Source organism: Scyliorhinus torazame, chromosome 10 (genome assembly GCF_047496885.1).
Source record: "Scyliorhinus torazame isolate Kashiwa2021f chromosome 10, sScyTor2.1, whole genome shotgun sequence".
NCBI lineage: Eukaryota > Metazoa > Chordata > Chondrichthyes > Carcharhiniformes > Scyliorhinidae > Scyliorhinus > Scyliorhinus torazame.
In genome coordinates, this window is record NC_092716.1 from 251,674,377 (window position 1) to 251,699,457 (window position 25,081).

The window sequence follows — 25,081 nt, forward strand, 5'->3', positions numbered from 1 at the left end:
TTGGAAAGATCAAAATCATTGTCCCTGTCGCCATCTTCATTCCCTATCCACTATCTCCGGCCATTTCCCTTGCCACTTGTCATGATATTCAGGTAAACATCATGGTGCAAACATACATACATACTGATGGACAGATCAACGGACCAATCAATACACACACAGCACCACAGCCAATCACAGGCAAGAGCATACACACTATAAAACGGGGAACACGACACTTCCCGCTCATTCCAGCAGGAGACAGCTCAGGGCACAGAGCTCACAGCAAGCCACTCAGACATTCACCGTGTGCTGAGTGCCACTCCAAGATAGTGTTAGGGATAGGTCCACAGATTCAAGGGTAATGAACGAACCACAGTAACCAGTTTACCATTGTAAATATTGTTAGTAATAAAACTGAGTTGTACCATCCGCAACCGTGTTGGTTCGTCTGTGTAGCAGAGCACCCAACACAACACCACTGTCTGCGGTTCAACTAGCCTGCCTGAAACCGTGGTGACGCATTTAACCCTGAATTGAGCATATTATCCATATCTTCCCCGTTACTAAGAGCACGTGTTCCCACCTCCAAAATATCATCCATCTCTGCCTTTTCCTCAGCTGCAATCGGTCCCATCTTGCCCTTGTTACATTTATAATAATCTTTATTAGTGTCACAAGTGGGCTTACATTAACACTGCAATGAAGTTACTGTGAAAAGCCCCTAGTCATCACACTCCGGCGCCTGTTCGGGTACACAGAGGGAAAATTCAGAATGTCCACTACACCTAACAAGTACGTCTTTCAAGACTTGTGGGAGGAAACTGGAGCACCTGGAGGAAACCCACGCAGACACGGGGAGAAAGTGCAGACGCCGCACAGACAGTGGCCCAAGCCGGGAATTGAACCTGGGACCCTGGCGCTGTGAAGCAACAGTGCTAACCACTGCGCTACCGTGCCGCCCATTTAGACACAACTATTCCAATACTCTGCTGCCAGTACACCCACTTTGCACCCTCTGCCAATTTTAGTCAGACTCTGCTGCTCTAACTAGCACCAAAACCTGTTCACACATCACCCCTTCACTTGCTGACCTACCTTGGTTCCTGCCCTGGAGATGCTTTCAATGATTTTAAAATTTCCACCATTATTCTGGAATTCTGCCATGCCATCTCTACCCCTGCAACCCCCTCCGCAACTGCAAACCTCCCAAAGCTCTGTGCTCCTCCAAATCTGATGACATGTGCACTCCTGATTTCATTCACAGCACGACTGGCGGCTGCGCTCTTAGTCGTAAAGTTCTGGAAGTCCCTGAACCTCCGCAACTCTGTGCACCTGTTTCCTCTCTTAAGACATCACTTAAAGCCTACCTTTTAGGTTTTTGCTCTAATATCATATCATGTGTATCAAACCTGGTTTGATAATAACTCCAGTGAAGCACCTCGAGATATTTTACTGTGTTAAAGGTGCTATTTAAATGCAAATCATTACTGTTGGCAAAGGCTGCTAATAGATTTGAAGCTCGCCCGAGGCATCCAGATGTTTTTATTGTTGATGCAATTTTTCCCTTTCCTCTATTAGCTTCTTCCTGGATCAATTGCACCTGTTGCTGTGATGTTAATAAATTTACACCAGAGATTTGAGTCCTGTTAACACTTGACTTTTCAAGTGTGATTGATGCCAATTATGTGCCAACAAGGTAATAAAAATGAAATATTTTGCCACTTAACACCATTCACAATCCTGGGCACCAGGAATAATTGAGAGTTTCCAAAATTAGCTGCCTTTAAAAACTTCCAGGAGAGTTTCAGCTATTTCAGCAATACCGAAGCCAGGTAAACAAAGAAAACATTCAGCTTTCAATTAGTTCCCTTCTTCCCTGCCAGTGCTTCAGAGGATGCCAGAGCAAAATCTCTCTCTCTCTCGACAGGACGGCACCAGCGCATTTCTGTAACATTGAAGTTAACCTGATCCTGAGCTTTCAGATAGATTCCAGTTGTGGCTAAGTTGGGCGCACTCTCCCCTCTAATTCACAAGGGGCTAGGCTCAAGTCCCTCCAGCAGAATACTGAGACCACCAGCCTTGTGTTATCGGAGTGCCATCTTTCTTACAAAATGAGAGACCAAGATCCTGACTCCACCTCTGGTGGAAGTGAAAGATCTGATGACATGATTTCAGACAAGAGCAGGGGACTTTAGACCCTCGATGAGCTGGCCAACATCTATCCCTTATTCAACATCACAAAACAAACCAGATTGCCTGGTCATCAACACATTGCTGTTTTGGGGAGATTGCTGCATGCAAATTGGCTGCCGTGTTTCCTACATTTCAAAGCATTCCAGTGGTTACAAAGTCTTTATTTTTTTCTATCCCCTGCCGAGATCTGTAGCCTAATTTTAGGGGGGGAGGGGGGGTTCATAGTTCCTAGAATTTACAGTGCAGAAGGAGGCCATTCATCCCAACAAGTCTGCACTGGCCCTTGGAAAGAGCACCCTACTTAGCCCACACCTCCACCCAATCCCCGTAATCCCACCTAACCGTTTTGGACACTGAGGGCAATTTAACATGGCCAATCCACCCAACCTGCACATCTTTGGACAACCCAATAACCCCACTTAACCTTTATGGACACTAAGGGCAATTTAGCGTGGCCAATCCACCTAACCTGCACATCTCTGGACTGTGGGAGGAATCCGGAGCACCCGGAGGAAACCCAAACAGACACAGGGAGAACATGCAGACTCCGCACGGACAGTGACCCAAGACGGGAATCGAACCTGGGACCCTGGAGCTGTGAAGCACCAGTGCTAACCACTGTGCTACCGTGCCACCCACGTGAAAGTAGGCATTTCTGCTGTAAACTCTTTTGTCAGCCAATAAACCCAGGCAGAAAAGAACATGACCCAATTCCAATTCTTGATTTGCATTGGTGGTAACAGCTCTTCGCATATGCGATGAATGAAGGTTATAATTTGACATGCTTAAACTTTGATTACTTTAGAGATTTGACTACTTAAACAAGCAATTATGCTGGTAACAGCTACTACAGAAAGCCTAATGCATCTCTTCAGCATAGAGCACATTACACTCATAATTTCACAATAATTTAGGACAAATTCAGAATTCCAAGCAATGAACAAACATATAAATGCATTCTCCACAGTAATGGCCCCTTTCACACATATATAGATGGATTAAATACATATCATAGGTTGTCATCTCAAAAAAAAAATTCTTATTATTTTTCTGTACAGTTGAAGTTCACATCAATACTACCCAAGCCCAAACAGCAGACTGATGTTAAATGAATGAGACATCAAGTGTGAAATCAAACTCCTTCAGAACGGAACATCACAAAACCATAGAAACCCTACAGTGCAGAAGGAGGCCATTTGGCCCATCGGGTCTGCACTGACCCTCTGAAAGCGCACCCTACCTAGACCCACACCCCCACCCCATCCCCGTAACCCAGTAACCCCACCTAACTTTTGGACACTAAGGGGCAATTTAGCATGGCCTATCCACCTGACCTGCATAGATTTGGACTGTGGGAGGAAACCGGAGCACCTGGAGGAAACCCACGCAGACACGGGGAGAATGAGGAGCTGGTTTAGCACAGTGCGCTAAACAGCTGAATTGTAATGCAGAACAAGGTCAACAGCACGGGTTCAATTCTCGTACCGGCCTCCCCGAACAGGTGCCGGAATATGGTGACTAGGGACTTTTCACAGTAACTTCATTGAAGCCTACTTGTGACAATAAGCGATTATTATTATTATCATTCATGTGCAAACTCCACACAGACAGCCTCCCGAGTCTGCACCGGCCCACTTAAGCTCTCACTTCCATTCTATCCCCGTAACCCAATAACCCCTCCTAACCCTTTTTTGGCCACTAAGGGCAATTTAGCATGGCCAATCCACCTAACCTGCACGTCTTTGGACTGTAGGAGGAAACCGGAGCACCCGGAGGAAACTCACCCTGACATGGGGAGAACGTGCAGACTCCGCAGAGAGAGTGACCCAGCGGGGAATCGAACCTGGGACCCTGGCGCTGTGAAGCCACAGTGCTAGCCACTTGTGCTGCCCTTGGAATGTAGTTCCTCACAAATTAAATCTCATATTATATGGCTTGATGATACTCATTGGGTTTCAAATCTTGCACAAAAGTCCCGGAAGACGTGCTTGTTGGGTGAATTGGAAATTTTGAATTCTCTCTCTGTGTACTCGAACAGGTGCCAGAGGGTGGCGACTAGGGGCTTTTCACAGTCACTTCATTGCAGTGTTGATGTAAGCCTACTTGTGACAATAAAGATTATTTTTTTAAAACGCAGGGAAAGTCCGGGCAAGATACAATAAATTGCATCACCATTCAATCGAAGTGAGATCGAGATTCAGCACTTAGTCGTAGTGTTGTAAAGAGTATTGTGTCAAACTTTCTTACTTTTCCTACGGCTTGCCATTGCACCCTCAGGAAGTCAAACACAGGGAAACAAAATCTTACCTCTTGCTGTAAATCTTTTATCAGTTTGGTCTTCCTTTCCACCTCGGTCTTCAAGAAGTTGATCTGTAATGGAAGCAGATCTGTAATATTAAGTTAAAGCGCACCAGAAACTACAGCGCTGCATAGAACAAACAAAGTTGTTTTAGTAGTATGAAGAGCAGTATTTCTTACACTTTTGGCGCCAGAGAGGCGGAAAACGAAGAGAAGCGTTATGTCTGACAAAGCTTACCCCAGCCTGCTGTTTCTCTGCTTTCAATGCAGCTTCATTGATCTGCTTTTGAAGGGTTTCCTGCAGGGATTTCATTTCATCTCTGATTAAAAAGAAAGAACTGATGTCTCGAAATACTATCTGAAGAATCTTAGGAGTTACTGTTTTTGCATACTGAACATTTTTCTGTTTTAACCATTTCAGGCGACAGTTTGAAACAAGTTGTTAAAAACGCACGCGTGTCTCACATGTCCTGCAATATACTGGGTTTTTGCCGTCCTTTTCTTAGGGGTTTCAGGATTCAAAGGAATGCGCACTGCAGGCAGATTGAGTCAAATAATTTCTGATATGGGGGTCATTGATAATGGGGTAAAGGAAGTAAAGGTGCACTGTACTGGAATGTGGAGCTGCAGAAGGCTGAAAAGATACATTGGAGAAAAGCCTGACAAGGGTTTGAAAATAAGGACAAGACATAGTGTCCACAATTAAAGCAAAAAATAAAGAAAAGTCACCAAACCTAGAATGCTAGATAAATGAATGAATATGACAAGAGAGGAGGGAAATAGGATTTTTTCTGGGTTGCTCGAAGAAAGAGCGGGTGCCGAGGTTGTTGTATATTTCATGTCACGGAACTATGCAGAGACGACACTTGCTTCCACGCGAGCAACAGGTTTTATTCAGTGCTTTTGAATGTCTGCTCCATGCTTGGAGCTCTGGCTTTCCAGCTGTAGTTCCCAGCTTTCTAGTAACCTCTCAAGTTGGTTTACTTTTCTCTGAGCCTATACCCAGGCTTAATTAAACAAGCGCAGTGAGCATCAATTGTTAACAAACTCACGCAATCAAACAGAGAATAACTGAACACTGACAAGATGCTGGGTTGGCGGTTTTAATTCTATGTTGTAAACCTCTAAGGATCTCTGAAGAAGAAAGCAGGCAGAAAATACAAATGAATGCAATCTATTTGTATAGAAAATATTAGGGGACATTTTCCTGGACTTCTGCCTAATTGTAGTGGAGTACTTGAGTGTACTGAATGTTGAAAACTCGGGCAGATCCTTGAGAGGCCTGATTTTCCCACATTCAATTCCTCCAGGTGATCCTGTGTCTTGGTACAAATCCAGGGAAATGTCCTATCCTTCTGGGATTTTTGGTGGATGACTTATGTTCAAATTAGCCGCCTTGTATTTAATTGATGTATCAACTTCATGTTCAGCCAATGTATTTTTTATGTTGCAGGAATAAAACATTTTAGTCCATTTTAATATTGTGAAGCTGGCTTTATCAGCTGCAACAAGTGTGAACATAGATAAGACAAAAGACAAGTCAAAAGGAGTTACAATATTTGATAACACTTGTCCACAGACAGTATTCCGGCTATCATGAATATTTTAAGAACAGCTTGTGTTGCGTTTGGTGAACTGATGCAATACTTGGGCGGAGGTCTTCTGGGTCCCATACGCCATGGCAACTGTTGTGGGCGGGATGGAAAATTCAGTGGAAAAGCAAAATGTCCGATGAACTCGGGCAGGAATTTTGGGTTCTGGGGCGAGCCTGTCTGAAAAATCCTGCCTTGGTAGCTTTCCTCATCCATTCAAAAGTTTGAAGGGAAGTTTAAACTTTTTTTAAAAAACGAGTGTGCTTCATAAATCTACTAACACATATATGGCCAATGAAATGCCTTTGTTAACTCTAGCCAAAAGCAATCGAACCTGGACAAAGTTGAAGAATGCAAGAAATGAAAGCAGGAGAAGCCTCCTGCACAGTCCCTCAAACTTGCTCCATTTGTTCAGTAAAATAATGCAAAACTTCTGATTCTACTCCACTTTCCTGCATATCGTTACAATGGGGCAGTGGACTGGGTCGGCACCATTACCTCGGATCATATCACATTCACGACAACTACAGGTCCTTCCGAGTTTGATACCACAGTGCTTGGAAACAGGCAGGGGTTCAAAATCATATTTAAGTGACATGATAACATGCAGAATTTATCAGGATTTGCCAGTTCTTGTCATTGCCCCTAGAACGATGCATTCTCAGAAGGCAGGCTGCCAATGAATGCACAGCTATTTAAAGCGATCTAAAGTCCAAGAATGGCCATATATGTGTTAGTCGTCTTTTGCTGCTAAACGCGACTTGATTTGAATCTTTGCCATTCCACGTGTGGCGGAGATTACGGCAAGGATTTTGGTCTGACCATCTGATTTGACGTGGCTCCTTGGAGACAAAGCAGGAGGGTGAATGGAAGGACACTGGGCAAATCCCAAAGCTCCAGAGGGTACAGGTTGGTTGTAAACTCGCTTAATTTCCTGACCGAGTATCCAGGGCAACAGACTTGTCAGCTGAGCAATGATAGCGGACACTCTAGTACAAGGGTCTGGCATTGCAGGGGTTAACCTGGGACTGGGTACAGTACCGCCATGGTGTGTTGTAAAGGAACGCTTGTTCTGAGTCTAGAGGGCAGTCTTGTACTGGACAGAGACATGTGTGCAGGCAAGCATGGAGACAGCTCTATATATTTGAAAAAGCCCCTAGTCGACACATTCCGGCGCCTGTTCGGGGAGGCTGATACGGGAATTGAACCGTGCTGCTGGCCTGCCTTGGTCTGCTTTCAAAGCCAGTGATTTAGCCCTGTGCTAAACAGCCCCTGCATTTATATTGTTACAAATGGTAAATAAACACTCACTGTTAAACCATACAAGACGCAGAACCTCTTCACGAGGCCTACAAAACTACACACAATGTCCTGAAACAGAAATTACACTTTCATGGGCGTGTTAGTGTCAGACTCGCCTGTCGCAAGTGACCGGCAGCCAGACTCCAGAACAAACGCAAGTTGTTATAAAAGTCACTGCAGCCCTGAATATTTCAGTCTCTGGCACCTTTCAGGCTGCTGGAAGGGACATCAATAACATCTGACAAACAGCAATCCTGACTTGTTTGCTGGAACAAACACTTGTCACTTTCCCTGTGGACGGTTATGAGAAGGAAAGGTCCTGAATTCTGCTGCAATAGTAGGATTTCACAAAGTTCAAAGCATTGCCCCAGCACAAAATGGTGTACCTTCAGGAGTTGCAGGGACTTCTACTCCCCTCGTCCATCACTGTCCACCAAGTACTATGCAGGTAAATGCCTGTCTTCCTGGCTGTTGTTATCTATTTATTTTGCGAACATCTCCCATTCCTAAACTGTTGGTCACGGGCAAAGAAGTCCAAAGCTATAGCCCCTTTGAGGCTATGGATGTCCACCGCCAGCCTGACTTACGACACATGTGTGGTATCCACGTTCACCCACTTCTGAGGTATAAAGTAGAGAAATGAGTGACTGTGCTTCTTCATTGCTGAAACAGCTGAGTCAATTTAACTGCTCATTCCTGGCTTCTGTCTGACAGAGCTCAAACAGCAGCCTGCCTGTTAAAAATGGGCCAACTGTTCTAGATTGGGAGGTCTGGATGGGGCAGATAGTGCGGTCCTCCATCATTTTGTTTCTATAGTCCAGCCTGGACATTGTCAAACTGCAGCAGGTGAAGATCATCAGTGTTGAGTATTAGACAAGTTCTCCTTTTCCCCGCACTCTCTATACACCGCACCCACCAAGCCCTGGGTGTGTGAAGCTTTCCCATCAACCAACCAGTTTCTCGATGAGAATAAGATGAGCACGGAGCTTCTCCTTGGCTGGGTTTTTGAGGAACCGGCAGGAATTGGAAGGCGCAACGAGAGAAGGGCGGCAAAGGCCTATTCCCATGGAGACCTTGCTGCTCCACTCAACGGACAGCATACAGGGCGGCTGACAATCCATTGACTGGAGATGAGCTTGGAAGCGGCAGCTGGGTCATCATCTTATGCTGAAGGAGATGTTGGCGCCGTAATTAAAGGGCCATCAGCAACCTGAGTTTTGATGTGAAATTCTTTGTTTCAGCAATCCCTGCAGCAACCATTCTCTGAGGAGTCTGGCCTGCTGCATTCCAGTGACCAGCGTCCCCATTACCACCCAGCTACCAGTGTCCCCATCACCATCCAGTTACCAGTGTCCCCATCACTATCCAGTTACCAGTGTCCCCATCACTATCCAGTTACCAGTGTCCCCATCCCCATCCAGTTACCAGTGTCCCCATCCCCATCCAGTTACCAGTGTCCCCATCACCATCCAGTTACCAGTGTCCCCATCCAGTTACCAGTGTCCCCATCCCCATCCAGTGACCAGTGTTCCCCATCACCATCCAGTTACCAGTGTCCCCATCACCACCCAGTTACCAGTGTCCCCATCACCATCCAGTTACCAGTGTCCCCATCCAGTTACCAGTGTCCCCATCCCCATCCAGTGACCAGTGTTCCCCATCACTATCCAGTTACCAGTGTCCCCATCACTATCCAGTTACCAGTGTCCCCATCACCATCCAGTTACCAGTGTCCCCATCCCCATCCAGTGACCAGTGTTCCCCATCACTATCCAGTTACCAGTGTCCCCATCACCATCCAGTTACCAGTGTCCCCATCCCCATCCAGTGACCAGTGTTCCCCATCACTATCCAGTTACCAGTGTCCCCATAACCACCCAGTTACCAGTGCCCACTTCACTATCCAGTTACCAGTGTCACCATCACCATCCAGTTACCAGTGTCCCCATCCCCATCCAGTGACCAGTGTTCCCCATCACTATCCAGTTACCAGTGTCCCCATCACCACCCAGTTACCAGTGCCCACTTCACTATCCAGTTACCAATGTCACCATCACCATCCAGATACCAGTGTCCCCATCACCACCCAGTTACCAGTGTCCCCATCACCATCCAGTTACCAGTGTTCCCATCACCATCCAGTTACCAGTGTCCCCATCACTATCCAGTTACCAGCGTCCCCATCACCACCCAGTTACCAGTGTCCCCATCACCATCCAGTTACCAGTGTCTGCTTCACCATCCAGTTATCAGTGTCCCCTTCACTATCCAGTTACCAGTGTCCACTTCACTATCCAGTTACCAGTGTCCACTTCACCATCCAGTGACCAGTGTCCACTTCACCATCCAGTTACCAGTGTCCCCATCCCCATCCAGTGACCAGTGTTCCCCATCACTATCCAGTTACCAGTGTCCCCATAACCACCCAGTTACCAGTGCCCACTTCACTATCCAGTTACCAGTGTCACCATCACCATCCAGTTACCAGTGTCCCCATCCCCATCCAGTGACCAGTGTTCCCCATCACTATCCAGTTACCAGTGTCCCCATCACCATCCAGTTACCAGTGTCCCCACCCCCATCCAGTGACCAGTGTTCCCCATCACTATCCAGTTACCAGTGTCCCCATAACCACCCAGTTACCAGTGCCCACTTCACTATCCAGTTACCAGTGTCACCATCACCATCCAGTTACCAGTGTCCCCATCCCCATCCAGTGACCAGTGTTCCCCATCACTATCCAGTTACCAGTGTCCCCATCACCACCCAGTTACCAGTGCCCACTTCACTATCCAGTTACCAATGTCACCATCACCATCCAGATACCAGTGTCCCCATCACCACCCAGTTACCAGTGTCCCCATCACCATCCAGTTACCAGTGTTCCCATCACCATCCAGTTACCAGTGTCCCCATCACTATCCAGTTACCAGCGTCCCCATCACCACCCAGTTACCAGTGTCCCCATCACCATCCAGTTACCAGTGTCTGCTTCACCATCCAGTTATCAGTGTCCCCTTCACTATCCAGTTACCAGTGTCCACTTCACTATCCAGTTACCAGTGTCCACTTCACCATCCAGTGACCAGTGTCCACTTCACCATCCAGTTACCAGTGTCCCCATCCCCATCCAGTGACCAGTGTTCCCCATCACTATCCAGTTACCAGTGTCCCCATAACCACCCAGTTACCAGTGCCCACTTCACTATCCAGTTACCAGTGTCACCATCACCATCCAGTTACCAGTGTCCCCATCCCCATCCAGTGACCAGTGTTCCCCATCACTATCCAGTTACCAGTGTCCCCATCACCACCCAGTTACCAGTGCCCACTTCACTATCCAGTTACCAATGTCACCATCACCACCCAGTTACCAGTGTCCCCATCACCATCCAGTTACCAGTGTTCCCATCACCATCCAGTTACCAGTGTCCCCATCACTATCCAGTTACCAGTGTCCCCATCACCATCCAGTTACCAGTGTCTGCTTTACCATCCAGTTATCAGTGTCCCCATCACCATCCAGTTACCAGTGTCCCCTTCACTATCCAGTTACCAGTGTCCACTTCACTATCCAGTTACCAGTGTCCACTTCACCATCCAGTGACCAGTGTCCACTTCACCATCCAGTTACCAGTGTCCACTTCACCATCCAGTTACCAGTGTCTGCTTCACCATCCAGTTATCAGTGTCCCCATCACCATCCAGTTACCAGTGTCCCCTTCACTATCCAGTTACCAGTGTCCACTTCACTATCCAGTGACCAGTGTCCACTTCACCATCCAGTTACCAGTATCCCCATCACCATCCAGTTACCAGTGACCACTTCACCATCCAGTGACCAGTGTCCACTTCACCATCCAGTTACCAGTATCCCCATCACCATCCAGTTACTGGTGACACTCCAGCATCTTTGGAAGAAAGTGCAGAGGAAAAGCGCTTGCTGGCATGACAGAGAAGGAAGATCATGTGTGGCTCAGTAATGATTCCTTGCATGTTCGTGTACAGGATACACGGGCAAGATGGGAGGTTATTTCCTCAGGGGCAGAAGGAGGAGACCTTCCTGCCTAAGCAAGCAAGCATAGACAGCGGTCACAGAGATGGTCTACAGCCTTGGCATTATCTGGCAAAGCTGACTTTAGTCGTACAAGTGCATTGAACTTTGCCTTGCTACCAGGGTGGGGGTAACCAGGTAACCCCAGGTCCCTCAGAGATCAGCAAATGAATATTTGTGAGGGAGCAGATGTTGGGTAGGGAGATTATTCCAGAGATCAGTGACTACAAATGGAGGCTACAGAAATTATTTGGAAAGGAATGGTTCTAGCTCAATCAAGGGACATGTAGCCTGGCACTTCCGCACTGTCACTCTATATTGGCCCAATGATGTATGTATGCATTAGTCGCAAATGGAGCAGCACGTGCACGGTGATTCGGCAGTGTGTTTGCTTTAGTGGATCCACCAATCAACATTGTCCTTCCGTATTCCCACTGGAGAAGAGAAGCCAAAGGCAAGGAAGGCACAGGCTAACGATGGAGTCCTGGCCACCATCAATCTGATGACCATGGAGAGGAGACTGTAGAGCTGGCAGGGCATCATGGCAGTTGTTCCGTTACAGACATAGGCTCCAGTTAAGTCGCAAGAGGGCGGGTTGCCCCATCACTGGTCATGAGGGCAGCCTCAGGTGAGCATGCAGGACGGTGGTCACCTGCCCTCCAATGTGCAGTGAATGGTAAGATGTGCAGGTGACACTGTGGGCTCCTGTCTGCAGGAGAGGTTGATGGGAGGGGGGAGGGATGGCTGGAGAAGTAATCTTTCATCATTCTTTTATTCTGTTTTCTCTCATCAACCATAGAAATGGAGACCTACCATCTCCGGGGAACATCCATTCACTTGTGATGTGAAGGAGATCTCGGGTGGGGGAGGGATTGCAGTGCCACAACATTCCCTCACTCTCCCCACCAGCGGTGATACATTCACCTCGGTGGGTGCGCTCTAACGAGTACATTCGGGCTGACAAGCTGGTACAAGCACCAATCAGGCCGTTGCCCAGCTGCTTGAGTCTGTGCCGGACAAGGCCACTGACACTCGGAGGACTGTCCCAGGCCAAGTCTATGTTGTGTCCCAGGCTGGTGATAGACATCTGTAATTTTTCACAAGGTGAAGTGACAGATGTTCGAAGTCTGGTGTGAGCTGTGTGAAGACCTGACACAGCTTCCAAAGGGTATCTGTGCCCCAGCTCAGATAGTTGGGGGGGGGGGTGGTTCATCCAAGACATGAGTGCGATAATCCCCCTTTCCATTGCTCATGTGGCCTCCTCTCTGAGAGACTGGCAAATTTCCTGGAGAGCCGCATCCAGCAAGTAGATGCAGTCGGTGTGCACAGACCTGCAGGCCAATCACCTTGTTGTTCAGCTCAATGGAGTAATACCGAGGCAAGGGGGTGATGAGGCTTTCGGAGTCTCCACTGCAGGCCCCTTAGCCTTGTCAGGACAGCAGGGGGGTGCGATTGTGCCTTGCCAGGGGGAGGAGGTGGCTGCCTTCTCTTTGTGGGCACTCCTCTCAGAGGACTTCCCTGGTGTCAATAGGAGACCTTCAACACTCCTGCCAGTGACTCCATCGCCTCACGTTTCCACAAAGACCGAGGAGGATTCATCCCTTGGAATGCTGCGACCCTCCAGGCCTCAGGTCACCAGTAGCCTACTGCCAATTATCTCAGGCAGGGGTCAGTAAGCTGAGCTGAGCGTGCTTCCACTTCAGCTGGGCAGAGATGGGAGAGAACCAGGTTGGAGCAGACACAAAATAATGAGGAAAACACACTGGAAACATTTTGGCCCTGCAGGTACCGTGATAGTTAACGATTCCCTGCCTGTGTATAATGAATTTTGTAATATATTTGATTTGGTTTCTGTAAGCTTTCATCCATCAGTAATAGCCCTCAGGCATTGCAAGAATGTCATGCGTCGACCCAGGGGCTGGCTGAAGGTACCATGCCAAATGTGTTCAGCTTAACCAGTGCAAAAGCAGCAGACTCTAGTGGCCGGGGGGGGGGGGGGGGGGGGGGGGGGGGGGTCTAGGCCAAGAGCACATCTGAGTGGCATTAATCCAGGTGGAATGTTTTAATTTGGCTGGTTCACTACAGTGAAAAGGACCAGCAGAAATTAACGTTCATAAGCGTCTCTCGAGCCTTCCTTGTGCCCATACCCACCGCCTCCAAGCAGCCCCCATGCCTGTCAGATGCTGCTGCTTGATCTCAGCTCCCTCACCTTCCACTTCAACTGAGCATGCCACGGGGGAAGTGGGGGGGTGGGGGGAGGTGCCTCCCCACCATGGGGGCTGGGGGAGGGAGGGGGGGTTCTGCTGAGGTCCCCATGTTTCTGTGTCGCCCCATCATGGGGGGGGGGGGGGTTGCCATTGTCATCTTCATCACTGCCCTAGGTAATTCCCCCACATGCCAACAAGATATCACCTGACTGCATCTGGGTGACACGTGAGGAATAGAATCACCCCAGAAGCTAAAGACAAAGAGAAACAGTTAATGTATTCAGTCAACTCACTGATTAATATACTTCAGGATGCGATTACACCAATCATCCTGTGGCTTGACTCCAGGTTTACACCACGCACTGACATTAATCTTGTAATGTAAATGTACCATTAGCGTCTCTCAACCCAGGCAACACATACTACTTGATTTCTTCCTTCAAGTAGCATTTCACACACATCAAACAAGTTGGTGTCATTCATTCTCTGAACATGTTCCAATTGACTGGGCCATGCCGCTCGTAAAAGGACATTAATTCTCAGCTTTCAATTGGAGAATCTTTCAGCTTCCTGAATTCAACAAGGCATCGCTGAGCATCAAATGCTCACCTCCGTGGCCTAATCAATTCAGCTCATGTACTTGGAAGAATGTTGCCACACCATTCATCATTTCAAACTTCCTCTGACACTAATTGTTCCACTTTTGCTTGGCATTTGAGAGGTTCATCTCATCGCTTCTTGTTTAAAAGTGTTATTCAGAAAGCCTCGTGGTCTAAAGGGCTACTCATCTATGAAGAGGAGAAACAAAGGTGCAGCAGGTAATTAAGAAGGCAAATGGAATTTTGTCCTTCATTGCTTGAGAGATGGAGTTTAAAAGCAGGGAGGTTATGCTGCAGCTGTACAGGGTGCTGGTGAGGCCACACCTGGAGTACTGTGTACAGTTTTGGTCTCCTTACTTGAGAAAGGGTGTACTGGCACTGGAGGGTGTGCAGAGGAGATTCACTCGGTTGATTCCAGAGTTTGAGAGGATGATTTTATGAGGAGAGGTTGAGTAGACTGGGACTAAAATCATTGGAATTTAGAAGAATGAGGGTGGAATCGAAGAGAAACATACAAAATTCTGAAGGGAATAGGTGGGATAGAAGCAGGGAGGTTGTTTCCACTGGCGGGTGAAACTGGAACTGGGGGGCATAGCCTCAAAATAAGGGGGAGCAGAATTAGGACTGAGTCGAGGAGGAACTTATTCACCCAAAGGTTTGTGAATCTGTGGAATTCCTGCCCAGTGAAGCAATTGAGTCTACCTTGATAAATGTTTTTAAGGTAAAAGTAGATAGATTTTTGAACAGTAAAGGAATACAATGTTGCGGTGAGCGGGCGGGTAAGTGGAGCAGAGTCCACAAAAAGATCAGCCATGATCTTAGTGAATGGCGGAGCAGGCTCGAGGGGCCAGATGGTCTACTCCTGCTCCTCGTTCTTATGTTAAAGGTGTAGTAACCCTGATGACCTAAGGACTGCCATGAGAAAGGATCTTGGCTCAGGAGATTAGGGATTAGAATTGTCAGGAGCAGAACTTAAGATAGCAAGGGTCAGTACTTCTAGTGGGAAGCAGTTTATGGGCCACCCAAAAGTTGTCATACCATCTTGGGTAGCACGGTAGCACAAGTGGATAGCACTGTGGCTTCACAGCGCCAGGGTCCCAGGTTCGATTCCCCGCTGGGTCACTGTCTGTGTGGAGTCTCCCCGTCTGTGTGGAGTCACGTTCTCCCCGTATCTGCGCGGGTTTCCTCCGGGTGCTCCGGTTTCCTCCCACAGTCCAAAGACGTGCAGGTTAGGTGGATTCGCCATGATAAATTGCCCGTGGTGACCAAAAATGTTAGGAGGGGTTATTGGGTTGCGGGGATAGGGTGGTAGTGAGGGCTTGGGTAGTCAGTGCAGACTCGATGGGCCGAACGGCCTCCTTCTGCACTGCACTATTTTATAGAGCATTAAGCAACAAATAATTAGAGCTTGTAACAAAGGCAAGTCATAATTGTGGGAGGCTTTAATATTCATGTTAACAAGACAAATCAAATTGACAATACTGGCCCAGGGAGGAGTTTGTGGAACACTTTTGCAGGAACCTCTGAGAGAACTGTATCATGGTACCAATTGGGTAGAGAACAATTTTACAGCTAATATTGTGCTATAAAACAGAGTAAATTACTAATCTAAGTCCTCTGGGAAAAAAGTTGTCATAATACAATGGAACTGTATGTTCAGCTTGAGAGTAACATATTCAGATTCAAAACAAGAATCTTAAACTTAGCCAAATCCAATTGGATAGCCATGAAGGAAAAGTTGATAAAGGAAAAATTGACAAATTATTCAAAATTTTCAGTGAAAATATGTTTAAAAAGATCTGTGAGCATCAGTGGCTCATGAAGGAAGAATAGGTAGCACAGTGGTTCGCACTGTTGCTTCACAGCACCAGAGTCCCGGGTTCGATTCCCACTTGGGTCACTGTCTTTGCAGAGTCTGCACTTTCTCCCCGTGTCTGCGTGGGTTTCATCCGGGTGCTCCGGTTTCCTCACCCAAGTTCCAAAAGTCATGCTTGTTAGGTGAATTGGTCATTTTGAATTCTCCCTCAGTGTACCTGAACAGGCGCCGGTATGTGGTGACTAGGGGATTTTCACAACAACGTTATTGCAGTGGTATTGTAAGCCTACTTGTAACAATAATAAAGATTAAATTATAACTAGGGTCAATGGACAGGGAGCACAGAGTAGGGATAAAAAGTGCATTTTCAAGTTGGCAGGCTATAACCAGTAAGGTAATAAGGATTAGTATTAGTAAGGCCTCAGCTACCTTTGATCCATATTAATCGCTTCGGTAAAGAGACATAGGGCGGGATTCTCTGACCCCGGGTCGGGTCAAAGAATCGGCGGGGGGGCTGGGCGTGATTCACGCAACGCCGCCCCGACGCCAGTCCGCCGATTCTCTGGTCACTGGAGAATCGTCGCCATTGGCGCTGGCGTGGTCGGCGCAGTGTCGGTCGGGGGACGCTCTATGCGCCCCCCCCCCCCCCCGGCGATTCTCCGCACCATTGGGCCGAGTGGCCGCCGCCGCCGTTTACATGTGGTCCTACCCGGCGGGACGTCACCGCTCATCCTGCGTAGGACGGCCTGGTTGGAGGGAGGGGGGAACCGACCCCGGGGGTGGCCTCCACCATGGCCTGGCACGCGACTGGGGCCTACCGATCGACAGGCTGGCTTCTCCTGGTGGGGGCCTATTTTACTCCACGCCGAGCCCCTGTAGCTCTCCACCATGTTTCATGGGGACGACGCGGAGAAGGCAATTAGCGGCATGCGCGAGTCCGCGCCAGTCGTAACGTGCATGCGCGAATTCACGCCGGCCGCAGGCGCATGCGCAGGCCCGCACCACCCATTTGACGCCGGTATTGGCAGCTGGAGCTGCGTGAGTCGCTCCAGTGCCATGCTTGTCCCCTATAAAGCGCAGGATCGCTGCTCCTGGGGGCCTGTTGACGCCGTCGTAAAACGCGACGGCGTTTACGACGGCGTCAACACTTAGACTCAGGATCAGAGAATCCCGCCCATAGAGTCACGTATCTAAGTTATCTGATGGTACAAAGCCAAGTGGGAATGTAAGTTTTGTGGAGGGTATAATGGGGCTGCAAAGAGATATGGACAGAATCATAGAATCCTTACAGTGCAGAAGGAGGCCACTCCGCCCATCGAGCCCGCACTAATCCTCCGAAAGAGCACCCTACCTAGGGTCAGACCCCCATCCTACTCCCATAACCCAGCAAGCCCACCCAACCTTTTTGAAACTAAGGGGCAATTTAGCATGGCCATTCCACCTAACCTGCACATCTTTAGACTGTGGGAGGAAACCGGAGCAGCCGGAGGAAACCCACGCACACACGGGGAGAACGTGCAGACTCCGCACAGACAGCCACCCCAGGCTGTAATTGAACCTGGGTCCCTCGCGCTATGAGGCAGCAGTGCTACACTCTGTGTCACCGTGCCGGGGTTAGTGAGAGGGCAACAAGATAACAGATGGATTATAATGCGGGGAGGTGTGAGGTTTGGTTGTAAGGATAAGTTACAACATTGGTTGCAAGAATAGAAAAACAGAATATTTTTTAAAAGGTGTGAAACTTATAAATAACATTGATATTCAGAGAGGGTTAGATGTACTCATACAAGGAAAACAGAAAGCTAACATTTAGTTACAGCAAGCAATTAACAAGACAAATGCCAGTTTGACATTTATCAGAAAAGCATGAAGTACAAAGAGGTTTTGCGACAACTGTATAGAGCTTTGGTGAGTCCACCAAAGGGCTATGGGCAGTTTCGGTTTCCGTAGATGTTATAACCCACAAGTATCTTGGGGAGGGAACAATAAACTTTATCTTGACCCTTGCAGAATACAAGCTCCCCCGTTATGGGGGTGGGGAACCTCTAATCAATGTGTAGTGGTATAGCTGTAGGGTATATAAAGCCGGCCAGTTAGGCACCAGCAAGGCAGATCCAGTTGGGATTGACCGTGTGGCGTAAATAATAGTTATCGTAAATAAACTAAGTATCTTTGAACTATTTGGTGTGGACTCCTTCGTGGCCTTCTTAAACTGGCGATGAGGGTCAAACTGGATAGCTATTGATGCTGCTACACTATCGGATAAGCCACCTCTCGGTCCCTGTTGGAGAAAGCTTGGAATTTTCTTTTCATTCTGCCTCTGTTCGGATGGTTAGATGTCTCTGGTACCAGCTTGGAAGACTGGAATTGGTATGCGGAGAGAATGTGCTACTTTTCCCGGCAAACAATATCACGGAGAATGATCAGCAGGCAATCTTTTTGCAAACTGCTTGTGGTATATGTACTTTCAGAGTGATCAGCCTTACCTACCCAGCAGCGACCGACACGCAAACTTTGAACTAACTAGTTACTGGCAGCACTTTAACCCAACTCCATCCATTATCATACAACGGTATCCTTTTAATACCTTGGAGAGTACCCTGGGTGAGTGCAGGGTGCGCAAGATTGCCGGGTTTTGCGAATATGGTACTGCTCTGCAGGAAATGCTGCGAGACCGTCTATTATGCGGCATCAACAATGCAGCCTCCCAGAAGTAACTACTGGCCGAGCCTTCCTCGAATCTGCAATAAGCCATACAAATTTTGCCATCCCAGGAAAGTGTAGAGCGAGGGACTCAGGAAATTTACGGCATGGGAGTAAACATCTTGGGGCGCACCCTCTCCTAGCGCTGGACCCCTCCCCCACCACTACCCTGCCCTGGACTGAGGGCTGTAAAGGAACGACCTGTTGGGTGAAGGTTGGGTCATAGAATCATAGAACTATAGAATTTACAGTGCAGAAGGTGGCCATTCGGCCCGTCGAGTCTGCACCGGCCCTTGCAAAGAGCACCCTACTGAAGCCCACATCTCTACCCTATCCCCGTATCCCAGTAACCCCCACTTAAGGGCAATTTCGCATGGCCAATCCACCTAACTTGCACATCTTTGGACTGTGGGAGGAAACCGGTGCACCCGGAGGAAACCCACAAAAAACTTTACCAGAATTTAGAGAAAATCAAGGGATCATATGGTCTACTCCTGCCCTATGTCTTATGTTCTTAAAAATAGAGTACTCCAGCCTGCATCCTGCACTCCCAAATTGGCCGGCTCTATTGCGGGGATTTCCTCGTACCCTGCACTGCCCTTCCCACCCTCCTTTCCCCCCCGTGCAATTTTCATGGAGTTAAGTCAGATTTTTCAAGGATGCGTGGTTCATAGCCCCTCATATCATGAATCATGGTTGGATGAGGAAACATTTGAAAGGTTGCCATGGTCTTACCCGTGGCAATGTCGATGCAGGCACAATTGGCCCAATTGCCTCCTTCTTCACGCAGTTCTGTGATTGCATGGCAGTAAAGGCCATCGGAGGTGGGTGGAGGGGCACAGGATGGTCTGGCGAGAGTGAGGGGCAATTTGGGGTGGGTACAGGGACATGGCGTAGCATGGATAGGCCATGGAGAATGTGTGGAAGTGCGAAAGATGGGGGCGAGAGGGCCTGAGTGCTTTATTCATAACTGGAACAACGTCCTAGAGCTCTGAGTCACGCCCGGCTACCAGCCTCTCTCTCAGTACTCAGCAGCCCATGTGGCTGCCTGCAAAAGGTTTCCAAAGGGGATGCAGACTCCAGTACCTCCCAACCCCCTACCATGAATATCCTGCCTTTGCAGGTGTTCCCCCCCCCACCCCGCCCCGATGTGGACGCACCAAGCCAGGGAATTGCTCAGTTCCCACGACCTGCCTCTATCAGCCCAATACTACAGCTGAAGAATGGGAAAAATCCAAAGGGAATTTACAGCACGAGTGTTTGGTTTCCTAATAATACATTGATATGATTTAGATTCCATTATTTGTCCAAATGTACAGAACCTTTGGGTGAGTGCGCAAGACCAATCATCACCTTTTAATGACCCTGACAATTATTTGTGTTTTAAAGTATGGCTCATTGGATATCGTTTAAGAGTCACAAACTGTTTACACCCACCAGCTGTGAACCTGAGATCAAAAAAAATAACTTCATAAAAAGTGGCCTAAAGGCAAATGTGTCGAGTGTGGTTAAAACATTTAAGCCCTGAATGTAATTAGCTTGTAATGTTTGCTATCTTTCCTCAAAATATTTATACCACTTAGGGAAAGAACGAGAGATCAATCTGATCGGAACCAAGATTCCTTTTATTCCTGTTGGTTTCTTCCATAATTATGGAAGGGCAGCACGGTGGCAGAGCGGTTAGCACTGCTGCCTCACAGCGGCAGGGTCCCAGGTTCAATTCCGACCTCGGCTGACTCTCTGTGTGCAGTTTGCGCTTTCTCCCCGTGTCTGCACTGGGTTTCCTCCGGGTGCTCCGGTTTCCTCCCACAATCCAAAGATGCGCGCATTAAGTGGATTGGCCGTGCTAAATTACCCGCTTAGTGTTCGAAGATGGTAAGGTTAGGTGGGGTAATGGGGTTAGGGTCGGGGATAGGACTAGGCAGGGTGCTCTTTTAGAGGGTCAGTGCAGCTTTGATGGGCCTCCATCTGCACTGTCGGGATTCTATATAAACATAGTCAATCAGGATTCACACCTTGTTGGTATGAAGCATAACTTATTGAATAACTTTTCAGAATGCATCTTAAGAGGCAAGTGTGTATGATATAGTCAACATGGTCAAGAGAAACAGCATTTTGTGTCATTTAAGACTCGTATTAAAACTTTTGGTGGCGAATTAAGTTCCAAGAGAGTTACATCTTGACTTTAGAATGTGTTCAAATGTTCTTCGAATACATGTCCACACAACATCAAAGGTGACACTATTATTAAAAATAGGTATATCAACATGCTTGGGAGTACAGAACTGGAGTTTTGCTGAAAAAAAAACAGGCTGTCGAAGCTTATCATCTTGCACTTATCAGGACAAATCCGCAAGAATACCAATTGCAAAATCGATATTGAAAACAACTGGTAATCTTGCAAACCTTGCCTGATGAGTGCAAGACCAACAGCTTGACAGCATGTCCCCTTTTTCAGCAATACTCAATTGTGTTAGTAACAAAATAACTCAATAGCGAAAGACGGAATAAACAGACACTCACTTCTGCTTCTGGCTTATCTCCAGAAGTTTCTGCACATCGTTTTGAGCAACTGCTTCATCAGTTTTCAAAGCCTGGAAGGGTTTTGTGAAAGAGGAAATAGCACAATCAGTAAGGATCTCGCAAATGAGACATCACAACAGAATCAATTCAACATTAAGAATGTTCATGGGTTTGTTGCATAAGCAGTAATAAAGGTAGCATTGTTCCACTGATTTAAAACAGTGTGACTTCGTCATGAGCCCAAATGATTCAACTTTAAAATTATCAAAGTGCTTTTTGCACACAATATACTGACAAAGATAACATGAAAAGGGAGATATTTCAAAAGTAGAGTAGGACTATGAATATACCCTGTGAATTTCACATTCACACAGCAAACTTAATAATATCAATCAATAGATACAGTCGTAATGGAGATTTGATCCAATTAAAGACTTCCTCAATACACAACATTGCTATGAGTATAAATTAAATTCAGTACTGACATTATATGACTTAATTTCATGGATCCATTGAATCAAAGAATGATTACAGCACAGAAGGAGGCCATTTGGCCCATGATGTCTGTGCTGGCACTCCGAAAAATTATTTCCCCTAGTGCCACTCTCCTGCCTCCTCCCCGTAGCTTGCCCATTACTCCCGTTCAGATAGTAATCTAATCACCCCTTGAGGACGTGAATGAACCTGCCTCCACCACACTCTCAGGCAGTGCACTCCATATACGAACCAATCGCTGCATAAAAAAGGTTGCCCCCCCATGTCGCCATTGCTTCCCTTGCCAATTGCTAATCTGTGCCCTCTGGCTCGTGAACGTTCAACCAATGGGACCAATTCCCCCCGGTGTACTTTGTCCAGGTCCTTCATGATTCTGCATACCTCTATCAAAATTCCTCTCAAATTCTCTCGTCTCCAAGGAAAATAGTCCAATCTTCTCCAATCTATCAATATAACTGAAGCTCCTCATCCTAGAACCATTCTTTTGAATCTTTTCTGCACCCTCTCTAATGCCTTCACATTGTTTCTGAAATGTGATGCCCAGACTGGACACAATACTCCAGTTGAGGCCAACCAGTGTTTGCACAGGTTTAGCATCACCTGCTTGCTTTTGTATTCTATGGCCTTATTGATAAAGCCCAGGATTCTGTATGCTTTATTAACTTCTCTCTAACCCTGTCCTACCACCGTCACTGATTTATAAATGTTTTCACCAAGGTCGTACACCCCATTTAGAATTGTACCCTTTATTTATATTGTCTTCTTTTCATTTATTTTAACCAAGTTATTTTCTGAGTTTTGGGGGCAAATCACTGGCCTATTTGGGACGTCTATATTGTCTATGAAGTATTTTTCTTGATTAGAATTATGGCTACAATAAGGTACTGAAGGGGGAGGTGGGAGGCGGAGAGGAAGGGGGGGGGATGCTCCAGTGGCTAACACTGCTGCCTCAGAGCGGCAGGAACCAGGTTCAATTCTGGCCGTGAGGAGTTTGCACTTTCTCCCCGTGTCTGCAAGGGTTTCCTCCGGGTGCTCTGGTTTCCTCCCACAGTCCAAAGGTGTGCATGTTAGGTGAATTCGCCATGCTAAATTGTGCCGCAGTGTCCAAATATGTGCAGGTTAGATGGGGTTACAGGGTTACAGGGATAGGATGGGGGAATGACTCGATGCAAACTCGATAGGCCAAATGGCCATGGTAGCACAGTGGTTAGCTCTGTGGTTCACAGCTCTAGGGTCCCAGGTTCGATTTCCGGCATGGGTCACAGTCTGCACGTTCTCCCCATGTCTGCGTGGACTTCTTCCGGATGCTCCGGTTTCCTCCTACAGTCCAAAAATGTACAGCTTAGGTGGATTGTCCATGCTAAATTGCCCTCAGTGTCCAAAAAAGGTTCGGTGGGGTTACTGGGTTACGGGGATAGGATAGAGGTGTGGCTTAAGTAGGGTGCTCTTTCCAAGGGCCAGTGCAGACTCGATGGGCCAAATGGCCTACTTCTGCACGGTAAATTCTATGATTTTGCATTGTAGGAATTCCTAGACTCTATGGATTTGACTGCGACCTAGCCCAGGGTGTTGTAACAAACTGCAGAATGAGCAATGCATCTGAAGTATTAATGTTCAATGAAATCACAGAATTCACCGACTCGTAAAAATTTGAAATACATAAGGAGGTTCACTTTATCCACACGAGATGATGCGTACCCTCCCTACTTTCCAGATCTATGTCCATAGCCCTAAAGGTTGCGGAACGTCAAGAACCTATCCAAGTCTTTTTGAAATGCTCTGCGAATTTCTGCCTCTAACATCCTTTCTGGCAAGTGAGTTCCACATTCGTACCACCCTTTTGGTTGAAAGGATTTTCCCTTGACGCCCCGCTAAACCGCCTACCTCTTACTTTAAATCTATGCCAGTGGTTATAGGCCCCTCAATCAAAGGAACGGGACCTTCTTTTCCACTCTATCCGGACCTCTCAGAATATTATACACTTCAATCAGATTCCTCACCTCAGCCTCCCCTGTCGCAAAGAAAACAACACTAGCCTATCCAATGTTTCCACATAACTAAACTTTTGCAAAACAGACAGAATCTTTGTAAATCTCCTGTTACCCTCTCAAGTGCAATCAGATGTTCTTAAAGTGTGATGACCAGAACCGCATAAAGTACTTCAGCTCCGACGGAAGCGAAAGAAATTCAGCATGTCTGCATCGACTCTCACAAACGTAAACAGATGTGCGATAGATAGTATCCTATCCGGTTGCATCGCAGCCTGGTATGGCAACTGCTCGGTCCAAGATCGCAAGAAGCTGCAGAGTGTGGTGAACTCAGCCCAACGCATCACACAAACTTGCCACCCCCACATTGATTCTGTATACACCTTCCGCTGCCTCAGGAAGGCAGACAGCATTGTCAGAGACCCCCTCCCACCCAGGCATTGCCTTCTTCCAGACCCTTCCATCAGGCAGAAGATACAGAAGTCTGAAGACCTGCACATCAGGACATAGGGACAACTTCTTCCCCACAGCTACAAGGCTCCGCAACGACTCCCCCTCAGGCTGATCTGTCCCCCTGTAAGAACACTATTCACGATGCCCTATGCTGCTCTTGCTCATGTATTTGCTTTTTTTGGCCCCTTGTTCTGCACTATAACCAATCACTATTTTGTCGATGTACCATTTGTCAATGTTCTCTGATGATTATTCTTGTGTGCCAGGGGCTTAGACGGGGCGGAGTTTGTAAGGAGCATCCAGGAGGGCTTCTTAAAACAATATGTAAACAGTCCAACTAGGGAAGGGGCGGTACTGGACCTGGTATTGGGGAATGAGCCCGGCCAGGTGGTAGATGTTTCAGTAGGGAAGCATTTCGGTAACAGTGACCACAATTCAGTAAGTTTTAAAGTACTGGTGGACAAGGATAAGAGTGGTCCGAGGATGAATGTGCTAAATTGGGGGAAGGCTAATTATAACAATATTAGGCGGGAACTGAAGAACATAGATTGGGGGCGGATGTTTGAGGGCAAATCAACATCTGACATGTGGGAGGCTTTCAAGTGTCAGTTGAAAGGAATACAGGACAGGCATGTTCCTGTGAGGAAGAAAGATAAATACGGCAATTTTCGGGAACCTTGGATGACGAGTGATATTGTAGGCCTCGTCAAAAAGAAAAAGGAGGCATTTGTCAGGGCTAAAAGGCTGGGAACAGATGAAGCCTGTGTGGCATATAAGGAAAGTAGGAAGGAACTTAAGCAAGGAGTCAGGAGGGCTAGAAGGGGTCATGAAAAGTCATTGGCAAATAGGGTTAAGGAAAATCCCAAGGCTTTTTAC

General features: G+C 47.4%; 1 protein-coding gene across 7 annotated transcripts in view; it reads right to left on the reverse strand.

Moving 5' to 3' along the window:
• Nucleotides 1-25,081, reverse strand: part of LOC140384715 (leucine zipper protein 2-like) — a 440,867-nt gene that overhangs the window by 208,600 nt on the left and 207,186 nt on the right. For all 7 annotated transcript variants that reach the window (XM_072466669.1, XM_072466665.1, XM_072466667.1 and 4 more), the window contains exons 3-5: nucleotides 21,270-21,340; nucleotides 4,712-4,793; nucleotides 4,483-4,545 (exon numbers count right to left, since the gene is read on the reverse strand). In XM_072466669.1, the coding sequence (XP_072322770.1) occupies nucleotides 4,483-4,545; nucleotides 4,712-4,793; nucleotides 21,270-21,340 (216 nt within the window). The remainder of the gene's footprint in view (nucleotides 1-4,482; nucleotides 4,546-4,711; nucleotides 4,794-21,269; nucleotides 21,341-25,081) is intronic.